We start from the raw sequence: 13,776 nt of genomic DNA, 5'->3' as shown, positions 1-13,776 counted from the left end.
CTATATAAATTGATATCTACATATTCCATGCAGCCAATATTTTTTTTGAACAAATATTTAATTTACAAACTATTTAAAATTTTTTCACATTCCATGTAATTCGAATCTGTACTCTTATAAGCATATATAAAGATGTTTAACCATTAAATCTATCCATTCATCATCATACAGCCAATTTTATATATATATATATAAATTTTTTTTTTTTTTTGTTTGCTTCCTATACTAATAAAATATGTCTATTTTACCCTTAGAAAAATAAAATAAATTTAAACTCACTACATCCCTAATTTGCAAAAAATTCCAAATTTTCCAAGATATATACACATTATTCTAATTTCTCACAGACTTCAAATTTTCTAAGTCTTCATTTATCTTTGAAATGCAACTAGAAATTGAAGCTTAGAGAAAAACAAAAAGTATTGGGTTTTCTTCTACATCTGGTATCCCATCCGAGCCACTTCGTTGATTTAGTGTTCTTCTAAATCGAAAAGTTTTTTTTTTTTTCAAATATATAATTTAATTCAAGGCTTTGTTTGTTCAATTTTCGTGAAGTAAATTGCAAAGGGCCTAAAAAGGCTCTTCTTCATGATGGATGTTAGCCTTGGATGTGGATTGAGGAACTTATGTGTTAGTTTAGGGCTTTTGAGTTCTTTCATTCTTTGCCGATTTGTTCCAAATCATCTATAATGTGCAGCAGCTCTATGTCTAAAACCATAGTTAAATAATTTTGATCCCTATTGGTTTTCAGAATTCCTACTTCCCATGAGTTCCCCTCAGTAAGATTAATTTTTTACTTCTAAAGCTTCATGATGTGGGATGAATTTAATTTTCTATTTTTCCTGTTCATTACTAAAACTCCATTGCTTTTTTTTTTTTTTTTTTTTTCACAAACGCAAAATTCAAAGTGTAGTGCGCGTAATATATGATTTTTATTTTGTTTAAATGCTTAAGGGTATTTTTGACCTTTTATTAATGGGTATTTTTGGTTCCATTCACATTACAAATTTTGGTACTCACATTATATTCTACACATACTAACTTTTATTTTAATTTTTACTATTTACACTAATCATTTATACCTGATTTACCTTAAATATAATTAAATACAGAGCCCACATTTTACTACCCCTAATTCCCTTTTAGATTAAATATATTCATTATATTGTAACCCTGATTCCCAAATCCCCAAATCATTTTCATTTTTAACAATCCCTACTGATATTTCATCTTATTTGTAGCAGCTAGAAATATTTAAACCTAGAATCACATTCACTTTTCAGTTTGTCACTTTGTTCATCACTAGTCAATTTCCTTGTTTCTTCTGCTTTCTTTTTATTTTATTTTATTTTTCCATTTTTCTGTAAAAACAATAATAAATAATAAATTAAAATGGGAGAAAGCTGTTTGATTGTATTCTATGTTTTCCATCTTCAACAATCCTTCTTGGATTAGTTAATATACAAAACATATTCTTTCTTTTCATTTTTTTTCCTTTTAATTTTTTCCTTGTTTTATTTTAGTCCTATATATATAACCTAGACAATATATTTTCTTTCGGATTATATAATCCGAACATGACTGTGTAGTCCTATACATGTAATCCAAATGGATTTAATTCGTCCAAGTTATATATACTGGATGACTTCATTCCGTCTGAATTACATAATGCGGATATGATTATATGGTCAGTATATATAACCCAGATAGATACAATTCATTCGTCTTTAAGATTGAAGTAGTCCGTTATACATAACCCAAACGTGTTCATTCATCCATGCTATATATACTATATGACTTTACAAATCATTTAAACAATTATTTTCTTTAGTATACAAAATTAGGAAGTGATTAAACCATTTGAGGTACATATATCAAACAACTTCAGAGTGTATACGACGAAAATAATTAGTTCGAAGAATAAATAGCATGAAAATTAAACAAAGATAAAAAACCAGATAAAAAAATACAGTAAAAGCAAATAAAGAAAAGAAAGCTAAATACTTATCATTTTAGGATTCAAAGGAATGATTTGCTATTTATTTTTTATTTTTTCTTCTTGATCGCTAAACTCCATTGTTCCATTTTTAGGATTTATTTTTTCTTTTTCTAAGACTCTATCTATAGTGTACATAGCAATTTATTTTTATTTCGTTTATGTATTTAAGGGTATTTGTGACTTTTTAATAATGGATATTTTTGAAATATTAAAAAGTAATTAAAATATAGTTTGAGTATTAAAATTACCTTATCATTAATATTATATTGTGAATATAAATTTTTGTAGTGTGAAGAATCACCTAAATAAACCCACCATTTATTGAATATAAAAGAATATATGAATAGAAGCAAAATGAAAGAATGAAGGCAAGATACCCTTAATTGGTTTTGGGAATGTGAATGGAATGTTGCATTTGCAGGTTTCTTTCTTTGTTTACAAATACAACGTTGTTGACCATAAACTTTTTATATTCATTAGGATAAATTACATGATTGGTCCCCAAGTTATATCATTATTTACAAGTCGGTCCTTGAAATTTATTTTTTTTGGCATTTTAGTTCCCAAACTCATTAAAAAGTTGCACTATTAATCCTTTCATCCAAAATCATATCCTATAGTTTAGAGACCAATTGTGTGAATTACCCTATACATTTTGGTTTTTTATCCAGGCATGATTCGGTTGTTATAGAGGAAATTGTTAATGAGATTTTCAAAGAACTCTATCAAATAGCCTCAAAGGACTTTGTTGGCATGGATTCTCGTATAAAGAAAATTCATAAGCTATTGGACAAATGCCCGAGGGATGATGTTTGTACCATAGGGATATGGGGCATTGCAGGTATTGGTAAAACAACTCTAGCTCATACATTTTATAAAACCATGTATGATAAATTTGAAGCTAGTGCTTTCATTGGCAACATGAGAGAGGAATACGAAAAAAATGGCATGGTTCACTTACAAAAGCGTCTTCACCAAATCTTATTCAATGATGATGGAGGCATATATGATGATCATATGGTAACCAATATATTAAGCCAAAGATTGCATTCCAAAAAGGTGCTTATCATTCTAGATGATGTTGATAAATTGGAACAAATAGAAGGTCTAGTTGGAAATTGGAAAAACCACTATAATTGGTTAGGTGCAGGGAGTAGAGTCATTGTGACTACTAGAAATAATCACTTGCTAATGAATTATGGACAACATTACATATATGAGGTTGATAAACTTAATGATGATGAAGCTCTTGAACTCTTACAACAAAGAGCCTTTGACGACAATGGTATTTTAGATATTGAGTACAGAGAGTTGTCCATTCAAGTTGTGGAATATGCTAATGGTCATCCTTTAACTCTTGATGTTTTGAGTCCTTACTTGAAAGGGAAAACGGCAGATGAATGGTCAAACATATTGGATGAACTAAAGAAATATCCTGATGATGAACCAATTCATCGTACGCTTCAAGTAAGTTATAATGGATTAGAGAAAAAGGAGAAGGAAATATTCTTGGACGTAGCATGTTTCTTCAAAGGAGAGGATCTGTATCGTGTGAAAAAGATATTAGATAGTTGTAGGTTTTTTCCTACAATTGGTTTAAGAGTGCTTTTAGAAAAATGCTTTATAACTATTGCAAGTGACAAGCTTTGGATGCATGATATGCTACAAGAATTTGGTCATGAGATTGTTCGTCAAGAATCCTTAGACATGCTGGGCAAACGAAGCAGGCTCTGGAATCATAAGGATGCACGTGATGTGCTTGAAAACTGCAAGGTAAACTATATATCTAATTGAAATGCAGCCAGAATGTTGTCTCTGTATAAATGTTCATATCAATTTACTTCATTTTGTATCTTATAGCATAGAAATATAAATAAGCACACACACACACACACACACACACACACACACACACACACACACACACACACACACACATACAGACACACACATACAGATTGAAACTCTAGGAGGCATGGTGATGTGGCAAGTGCGCTATGGGTCAAGTCTTAGCCTTTAGCTGTTGTTACTCACCATGTATATCATTATATCAATAAATGTGAATAATATGACTATTTATATGTTGATATTTATACTATCTATTTTTGGGCTGACAATCTTTTCCATTACTATAGGGAACAAAAGCTATTCAAGGCATATTCCTTAGTTTGCCTCAAAATGAAGAACTGCACATGAGTGAGGAAAAAAAAAAATGTTAGAAATGAGAAAGCTACGACTATTGAAGATTCATAATGCGCGTAACTTTTTTGAAAGTGGATACCTTTCAAATGAGTTACGTGTTTTGGAGTGGCATCAATATCCTCTCATCTATATGCCATCAAGTTTTCAACCCGAAAATCTTGTTGAACTCAACATGTCCAATAGCCGTATAGAACGACTATGGGATAAGGAAACAACAGTAAGATTTTGATCTACTTTTTGTGTTTCCTTCATAAGTTTGATTAGATTAATGCCTTTTTCAACTTCCATTTTTATTTATTTATTTATTTTTTGTTTCTATATATATATATATATATATAGCTTTCTTTGGACAAGTTAATATTGCTGAATCTTGGCAATTATGAGTACTTGGTTGAAACCCCTGACTTCAGCAGAGTTCCCAATCTTGAGAGGCTGATTCTTGAAGGTTGTAAAAGCTTATCAGCGGTTCATCCAACAATCAAAGAGCTCAAACAACTCGTATTGTTGAACTTGAAAGGTTGTGAATCTCTTGATAGTCTTCCTCAATGCATCTGCTTCAACTTTCTTGAGACTTTCATTCTTTCGGGATGTACGAAACTTGTTAAATTTCCAGAGATTGTGGGAGATATGAATCGTTTGTCACAACTTTATTTGGATGGGACTGCTATAGAGGAGCTGCCAACATCATTAGAACACTTAAGTAGCCTTATTTTGTTGAATCTTAGAAACTGCAAAAACCTTTTGAGCCTTCCAGATTTCATTTGTAGAATGGCATCTCTAAGAACTCTTGATATTTCATGCTGCACACATATTGAACAATTGCCAGAAAACATAGGGAGCTTGGAGAACTTGGAGAAACTTGATGCTTGTAGGACTGCTATAAGAAAAGCACCTTCCTCCATTGTACATTTGAAGAATCTTAAAATGTTATGTTTGGTCAAATGTGGTGGTGTAGCAGACGGGTCATCGCAATGTTCAAACGAATCCGTCAGTTTCCAGTTGCCTAGTTCATTATTTGGTCTAAGCTCTCTGACATCTTTAAATCTAGCTGATTGCAATTTACAAGAAGGAGAAATCCCTGAGGATATTGGTTGTTTGTCCTCACTTACTGATTTAGGATTGGCTGGAAACAATTTCTTGAGCTTACCTGAAAGTATCTCTCAGCTGTCTAATCTTAGAAATTTGGTTCTGGATAATTGTCGCAAGCTTCAATCATTGCCAAAACTTCCTGCAAAAATAAAACACGTGACTACACATGGTTGTCCTATGCTAAACGATCAATTGACAATATGGCCTTCTGATGAGGGATTCAGTGTCATTGATTCTCGCGGATCAGAAGAGGCTAAAGGACCTCTTACACACCACCCTCTTCCAATGCCTGAAGAACAAGTCCACAAACTATTACCTAAATTTATTGAGGTATACATGTGTTCTGTCTCTCTGGTCCAGTGAATATTTTTCTTACTTTTGTTTTTATTTTTTTCAACTTTTTTGTTAGGATCAAATTTGTTTTTGTTTCTCTCTATTCCACTGAATAGTTTTCTTTTGTTTGTTTTTATTTTATTCTATGTTTTTATTTAAATAGGATCAAATTTATCATGAAGCAAGCTTGGAACTTCGTTTTCCTTTTTCAAGAATTCCAAACTGGTGCCGCCGTTGGAATAAAGGGTCTTCTGTAAGAATCAGACTACCTGAAAAAGATTGCGGCCAAATGTGGATTGGATTTTGTTTGTTTGTTGTTGTCCTAATCAAGAAACTAGAAACCTTTGATGATAGTCGGTATGATACTTCCTGTCATTTTTAAGTTGATGAAGGTTGTCTCGAAAATCCCCAAAAGATAGAAAGCTTCAGCGGCTTCAACGTTGGGTCTCATGGACTTTGTGCCTATGTGTCAAAGAAAAGGTTTGCAAATCAATTGGACAAAGCAAGTCATATCATAGCTTCAATTTCAACAAACAGACCAGATGTGGAGGTGAAAATTTGTGGGCTGCATATAATATTTAACAAAGATGTGCCAAAATTTGCTCAAGATTTAGCCGATACTTCTAATGAACACCTAAACTTGACATCTATAAAACATTACAAGCATATACTAGATGAGGCAAGTAAATTGGATGTTGTCTTAAAACCTCAACCCCCTCGACGTCCCAGACACCAGGTCATAGCAACAGCTCACCCTGATAGCCCGCTAAGAAAAGATCTACAATCATTGCTTTCAATAATGTATCAGGTGATCACTATACTCTCTCTCTCTCTCTCTATATATATATATATATGTATATGTATGTATATAAAGAAATATTCTACTAGACGACGATGGGCATCGCCATTGATTACATATAATTAATGAGCTGTTGGACAACATAACATGCCTGACGTCCCCAGTAGAAAATGACTATATATATATATATTTATATCCGATTGTCTTGTTCATGTCTCTATTAGTTAATTTTTCTTTGACTTCTAAAACTCATTCATATTTTTTGATCTCATATATACACAAACAGGGATGCCATGCGCGTAACAGGCCTTTGTTTTTTGATTTTTCTATGAAAGGATTTGCTTTTGAATGGTATTTTCATCATAGTGTGGGGCGCACTGTAGTTTGTTATTTGCCTACAAACTTATTTGATGACAACGAATGGGTTGGATTTGGTTTATATGCTAGATTTACAAGGAATAACCTATCTCATTTAGAAACTACTCCTCCTTTGCTTTATATTGATTTGCATACCCATGGAAGTAGCATTTCACATGTAAAAACGTTTCTTCTCCACGTTCACTCTTTTCCACATCATTTTCTTGTATTTCATGCACGCCGATTGAATTTTGGAGAAGAGCTAAATCAATGTTGGGGAGTAAGTGCTTTGTTTAGGACCAGTACCCCAGATGTGGAGGTAAAAATGTGTGGGATTCGAGTAGTATACGAGGAAGATTTGGCAAGTGTAGTTGACATGGTGACTGAGATTGAATTAAATAGGGTAGCTGATGATGAACATAGTCAACAAAGGTGTTACCAATCATATAGTGAGCTGATGGAACAATTCCTTAATTCAGTCGAGTCTGATAAGGAACAAGTCCTTAATTCAGTCAAGTCTGATGAGGCCGAGACAAGGAAAGAAGAAATGCCTAATATTCATTACGGTGCTTTCTCCTCTGAAAGGTTAAATTTTTTGACATAAATATTTTAAATTTTGTTACCATCCATCAAGTAGTTCTATTTTATTGGAGCATATATCCATGAATAATTTCTTTCTGTGGCTTAATTTGTTGTTGCAGTGAGTACGAGTCCTTGCGGATGAACAAGTTTTTGTCAAGTATTCAACCTATTGATGAATACGTTTCAGCTGCTGCATATGAGAAATCTGTTCCATCTGAATCTTTTGTAGCCCACTCAAAAACTTTTTTCGAATCTACATATCAAGGGATTAATGCAAATAGGGCTGGTACTTCAAGTTCAAGAGATTCAGAGAAAGGTTTGATTCATTTACAGATAATGGCAGAGAGTCATCTTCATGAAAATGATTGGCTAACCTGGAAAAACAATCTTGAAGATTTCCTTCAGACCAGCTATAACGTCATCATCACTCTCAGTATCAAGGGACATATTATTTCTCTTGTGAAACCTTTTCATCCTTTCTTGCCATACAATATATGCTTCCCTGTAAAGGAAACTCCAGAGTGGTTTAAAGGTTGGAAAGCTAACATGCGAAGGCTGGCAGTTAAGCTACCGCCAAATCTCAATGTTGATAATAATTGGAGGGGGGTTGCTATATGTGCTTCTTTTTCAGTATACGGGAATCCATATGCTATTTCTAACTCTGACAACGACTTTTTCAGACTTCTTTGTCATTTGAGAACGAATATAAGACACTGTTTAAATCCTGCCCCCATGTTTCGCATCACCAAAGACAAATTCAAGTGGTTATTTGTACATGGATTCATTTGGCTAACCTACATTCCTAGTTGTTTGTTGCTTGCAGAATTGAATGGACAAGATTCCGAAATATTTGTTGAAATCTTTAATGAGTGTCCAGGTCTGCTTACGCAGGGTTTAGCAGTTCGGCTCTTGTATGAGCAAGATGTGGAGGAATTTAGAAAATCAATAATTAAATGCACCACATCATTCTTTGACAATAACCTGGACCTCATCCATCAATTTGTGGACAATGAAAATGAAATCCCATCTAGTGAAATAAGCTATTTTTTTAAGCAGCCCACTTATCCGTATGGACTGGTAAGAAATTATAATGAACTTTGCTCTTTTCAACTCTCAATTATACATAATATATATATATCTCTTATAGCTCATCAGTAAAATCTTATAATTTGTATTTAATTTACAGGACTTTGATCGAGACACACTAATGCTATCATGTTGCCCTCCTACTGAAATTCTAGAGTGGTTCACCCATCATACTAGTGGCCCTTCAGTGACAATCCAGCTACCACCATATCTATGTAGGGATGCTACTTGGATAGGATTGGCACTATGTGCATATTTTTCAGACCTTGAACATACAAGTGAGTTTGATCCTGAAATTCCTCACTACCTTACTTGCCACTTGGAAACTGACAGAGTTAGGCTGGACCCCCTGCATAAGAACTTCAACATGTTACGTGATGTAGAATTCATGTGGCTGTCCTTTATACCACATATCTGGTTTGGAGATCAGCTGAACAATTGCAATCTCATTGAGGCTTCATTTGCAAGCGAGAGAGGAGGCTGGGGGGCTCATAAGTGTGGTCTCCGCCTTATATATCTGCATGATGAGGAAGAGTTTAAGCAGATAATAAATCATTGCATGGCCTCGACGTACGATGATCCAGATGGTCATGATGGTCAGGAAGGGTGTAGCAAATCTAGCAGCAGTATTATCCATGATCCACAACAAACAAATAGATCAAATGAGATCCATGTGGAGCTTTTACAATGTGGTCCGCCTGTAACAATTAACAAAGATGTGCCAAAGTTTAGTCAAGATTTAGATGATACATCATCTACTAAGCACCCAGACTTGACATCTGTTGAACATTACTTGCATTTACTTGAGAAAGAAAGTGAATTGGAAAGATCCAGTGATGTTAAGGTACTTGAATCCCATCATCCTCCTGTAACTCATTCCTTGAGAAGTGCACATCGTCCTACCAACCAGCTGAGAAGAGATCTCGAAGCCTTATTTTCAAGAGTATTTTTTGAGGTGATCAATCATTCTACATTTCTATTTCTATTTTGAGGATTCTATGCCTTTAATTCTCTAACAATCTCTATCTCTTTTTCCATCATAACTCACAAATTTTATCTACTTTACAGGGATCATCATATGCACGCAACATTCCTATTCCTTTTAGTTTTCCTTCAACAGAATTTGCATTCAGTTGGTTCTTTCACCAAAGTGTGGGGCGCTTTGTAGTTTGCTATCTTCCTGCAAACTTACTTGATGACAAGTCATGGGTAGGATTTAGCCTGTATGCTGCACTTAGATTGTGTCCGTCTGATTTGCATAGCAACCATTTGGATTCAGGATCTCCTCTTTTGCTTCATATAGACTTTCATTCCCATGGAAGTAGTATTTCACATATAAAAACAATTAGTGATCTCCCTATTTTGCGTTATTCACACCAAACTATTCTATTTAGTGCACCTCGAGTGTATTTCAAACAAGATCAGTTGAATCAATGTTGGGGAGTAAGCGCTTTGTTTAGAACCAGCAGCCCAAATTTGGAGGTCGAAACGTGTGGGATCCGTGCAGTATATGATCAAGATATGGGAACTGTAAATGAAATGATAGCCGAGTGTCAGTTGAGCTTTCCAAATGAGGACCAAGAATGTTACCAAGCATACGAATTTTTGATGCAGGGTATCATTACCGCACATCAGTCTGTTAAGCCCATGACAAGGAATGAAGAAATTCCCATCCATTCTAGTCACTCCTCTAAAAGGTTAAATATATTTTCTATAAATTTTGTTTTTGTGCTATCATATCCATGCATAAATTCTTCATTTAATTAATTAATTTCCTTCTGTGGACTTTTGTAGGGATTACGAATCCAACATGTTTCTGTCAAGTACTCAGCCTGTTGACAAAGAAATTTCAAGTGCATATAAGGAACTTTCTATTCCACTTGACCCCGTTGTAGTCCACTCCAAACCACAGTATTCGGAATCTTCTTCTTACAAACTGTTTTCAGAAAGCACTTCAAGAGATTCAAAGCTTGGTATAATTCATTTACAGATAATGGCAGAGTCTTCACTTTTTGAAAATGATTTCGTAAGGTGGAAAAATAATCTTGACAATTTCCTTCAACGTCATTCTAGCTTTTTCATCATCATTACTCTCAGCCTTAAAGGACAGATCATTTCTGTTTTTAAGCCTTTTGAAACTTGTTCGACATACAATTTATGTTTCCCACGGAAGGAAATTCTGGAGTGGTTTACAGACTATCAAGTCAGTAGGCGAACATTCATTGTCAAATTACCACCAAATCTGAAAAATGATAAAAACTGGTTGGGGATCGCTGTCTGTGTGGCTTTTTCAGTGAACGAGCATCCAAATTTGATCCTTGACGAGGAGTTAGAAGTCTCATTTAGAGTTTTATGTCATATGCACACGGATCAAGGTTGGTGTTTGGATCTTGCCCCCGTGTTTCCCGTTACTAAAGACAACTTCAAGTGGTCATGTGTAGGTGGGTTCATTTGGCTAACCTACATTCCCAGTTCTTTGTTGCTTCCAGAGTTGAAAGGCCAAAGCTACATAGTGATTGATATCTACAGCGAGTGCCCTGGCGTCCTTACCAAGAATCTCGGGGTCCGTCTCTTGTACCAACAAGATGTGGAAGAATTCAAACAATCACTAAGCAAATGCCTGACAGGGTTCCTTGACAATTTGGATACCATTTCTAAATTTATGGGCGATGGAAATGAGAAAAACCCCTGTCGTGCTGATGAGTTGGGAAGTAGCAGTAAAAATAGCAAAGGTTGTGTTGTTACTCAACCAGAAAATGTGACAGCTGAACCCACTTTCCCAGGAAAAACTGGCATGGTAAGCAACTATTAAAAAGGTAGCTCGGCGCTTTTTTTTCCATTCTAAGGCCTCTCTCTATCATCAGAATTTATAATCTATATATTTTGCAGGCCTTCGATCTAGACATGATATATAACTCATGCTTCTCTCGTACTGAAATTCTAGACTGGTTCATCCATCACGGCAATGGTCCTTCAGCCGAAATCCAACTACCATCAAATCTATATGATGGTGATTGGATAGGAGTGGCTCTTTGTGCATATTTTACATATGATGAGCATCCAAGTACCTTTATTGATAATTTTGATCCTGAAATTCCTCAGTTCCTTATTTGTAACTTTGGTTTGGATACTCTGCATCTTTATCAAATGACCAATGAAGCCAAGAAGATAGATGGAGAATTCATATGGCTGTCCTATATACCACGGCTCTGGTTTTCAGATCAGTGGAAGGACTCCAGTCTTGTTGAGGCTTCATTTGCAAGCGATATAGGAGGCTTACGGGCTCAAAAGTGCGGTCTTCGTCTTCTGTACAGACATGATGAGGAAGAGTTTAAGCGTACAATAAGCTACTGCATGGCCTCCATGATTGAAAATAAAGATCCAGTCTCTCATGTTAAGGCTGATAACGAAGGAAAAAAGAAGGTGTTGGATGATGGTCATGACCCTCAACATGAAAGAGTGGAAGGAGCTGACAATGCTAACCCCATGGATAAAGGTAAACAAGTTACTGAGTAACCTCTCTGCCTCTCTTTGCTTACCAGTAGGCAGAGATTACTACTCTGGAACTCTTTTCTACTCAATGCTGGGAATTCTCTATCTCAAGCTTCACTCTCTTCTCTCTTCTTTGTTGCTTCTCACTGGTTTGCTGATTTTTCTCTTTCTTTTTCTTTTTCGTTATGATTAGAGGACTTCAATCTTTCATGGTCACTGTTTAAGTTGTGCTGGAATAATCTTGTTCTTATATGACTATTATTTCTTTGGGTTTTGCTTCAATTCTCATTTTCAAAGAATAATTTGTGTTCCATAGATATATAACTTCCGGTCCACCTAACGACCGGCCCCCACTTAGTCGGTTTGGTTGAATTAAACCTGCATTTGACAAATAAGTTATAAAAATATCAATTCAGTTCACAGAGACATGAATAAACTCCACTGCAAACTAATGCATATATAATTCTATGGTGCTTTTAATCCATTTTTTAACATTTCTTTTAGTCAAGCAATTTTAATACCTTGAAGGATATTTCATAGTGTTATATCTTTTATACATTTTTATGCCTAAAAGTAAATTAGTAGTCAAATAGGATTCAGTGTGCGAAAAATTGTAAGTTGTAACTAGATATCAAGTAACAGATATTATCACTGATTTGATCTTTTGATTATTGCGTATTACTGGAATTAAACCTGCATTTGAGTTTTAAATCAATTGATAACTTAAAATTTGGAAACAAAAAAAATCAGTCAACGCCCTGCAGGATTCAGATCAGTTAAAAGCTTAAAAAATGTGCCTTATATCAGGCAACCCACTTTCATCTCGCAATATATCGCCTGATATAAGGCATGCAAACACACCTTGTAGCGAATCATATTTTAACCACACGTTTTAAGGATGTCCACTCACACGTGTTTACTTCATCTTTGAATAATAATATGAGAACAAGAGAGAGAATTTTGCCTTGTATATGTATATATATATTCTAAAATACTTCACCGAGATGTACCGAATATATAAATGTTTATATATTATATATATATATATATAGAGAGAGAGAGAGACGGCCTCTTATAAACTTAACAGCTTATGTATGTGTAGCATCTCAACGACTCACCATGTGCTGCAACACTACTTAGTATTTCAGCCTCTTATTTTTCTTCGTTTTTTATTGAGTGGAGTGTCAGAAAAGTGTGAAAGCACAAACATTATTAATAATATATTTATGAATTGATCTATCACATGCTTCTATATATAATTAATCAATTCGATGTTATCACAATGAAATTTAATATTGTATGCTTTGATCATTAGTTTATTGATAAATAATATATATATATATATAGAGATATATTTCTATTAGGACAACTTTAATGGCGATACTGTATCTTCTTATGGTTCCATTTGAGAGTACAGTATATGTCTTCACAAAGTATGACAATTCTTTTTATGTTATGTTGGACAAAATATTCAGAATAAAAAAATGTTGAACATAACAAAGTATGACTATATATATATATATATATATACACAACTAGATCACATTAGCGTGACATGATAATTTTATTATTAGAATATTCTTTATCAACTATAAAAAGAGAATATTACATAAACTATTATATCCACTATTATATCAATTATAATATAATATTAATAACTATTATATCCATTATTTTTGGAGTTTTATTATCAGAAACCCAAATATATCGTTTAAGATTCAATAACTAGTTAGGCTTTCCTTCACATATTAAGAATATGTTATTAAATAGTATATAAATAAATAAATTAAAAGTATAGTAATATTTAATCTGTCTATTACGCCCTCTATTTCAACTC

General features: G+C 34.0%; 1 protein-coding gene across 3 annotated transcripts; it reads left to right on the top strand.

Moving 5' to 3' along the window:
- The first annotated feature begins 4,221 nt into the window (after positions 1-4,221).
- On the top strand, positions 4,222-12,359 carry LOC107417682 (uncharacterized). 3 transcript variants are annotated; one of them, XM_060813090.1, is made up of 9 exons: positions 4,222-4,418; positions 4,541-5,620; positions 5,787-6,431; positions 7,040-7,364; positions 7,481-8,438; positions 8,548-9,402; positions 9,516-10,144; positions 10,242-11,244; positions 11,337-12,359. In XM_060813090.1, the coding sequence occupies exons 4-9, from the start codon at positions 7,105-7,107 to the stop codon at positions 11,961-11,963; spliced, it is 4,332 nt and encodes a 1,443-aa protein (XP_060669073.1). In that variant the 5' UTR covers positions 4,222-4,418; positions 4,541-5,620; positions 5,787-6,431; positions 7,040-7,104; the 3' UTR covers positions 11,964-12,359. The 3 variants fall into 3 exon arrangements, with proteins under 3 accessions (XP_060669073.1, XP_015881803.3, XP_060669072.1); XM_016026317.4 differs by having other exon boundaries at positions 6,709-7,364; XM_060813089.1 differs by lacking the exons at positions 4,222-4,418; positions 4,541-5,620; positions 5,787-6,431 and having other exon boundaries at positions 6,448-7,364.
- The last annotated feature ends 1,417 nt before the right edge of the window (positions 12,360-13,776 follow it).

Source organism: Ziziphus jujuba, chromosome 12 (assembly GCF_031755915.1).
Source record: "Ziziphus jujuba cultivar Dongzao chromosome 12, ASM3175591v1".
In the NCBI taxonomy this organism is placed as follows: domain Eukaryota; kingdom Viridiplantae; phylum Streptophyta; class Magnoliopsida; order Rosales; family Rhamnaceae; genus Ziziphus; species Ziziphus jujuba.
This window is presented reverse-complemented; position numbering and strand designations above follow the sequence as displayed.

Bases quoted from the DNA above. Each gene is read 5' to 3' on its own strand.
- LOC107417682 (XM_060813089.1), top strand. From the start codon at position 6,634: ATGTCTCTATTAGTTAATTTTTCTTTGACTTCTAAAACTCATTCATAT. The intron at 7,365-7,480 runs GTTAAATTTTTT...TTGTTGTTGCAG, and splicing joins GGTGCTTTCTCCTCTGAAAG to TGAGTACGAGTCCTTGCGGA. The intron at 10,145-10,241 runs GTTAAATATATT...GGACTTTTGTAG, and splicing joins TCTAGTCACTCCTCTAAAAG to GGATTACGAATCCAACATGT.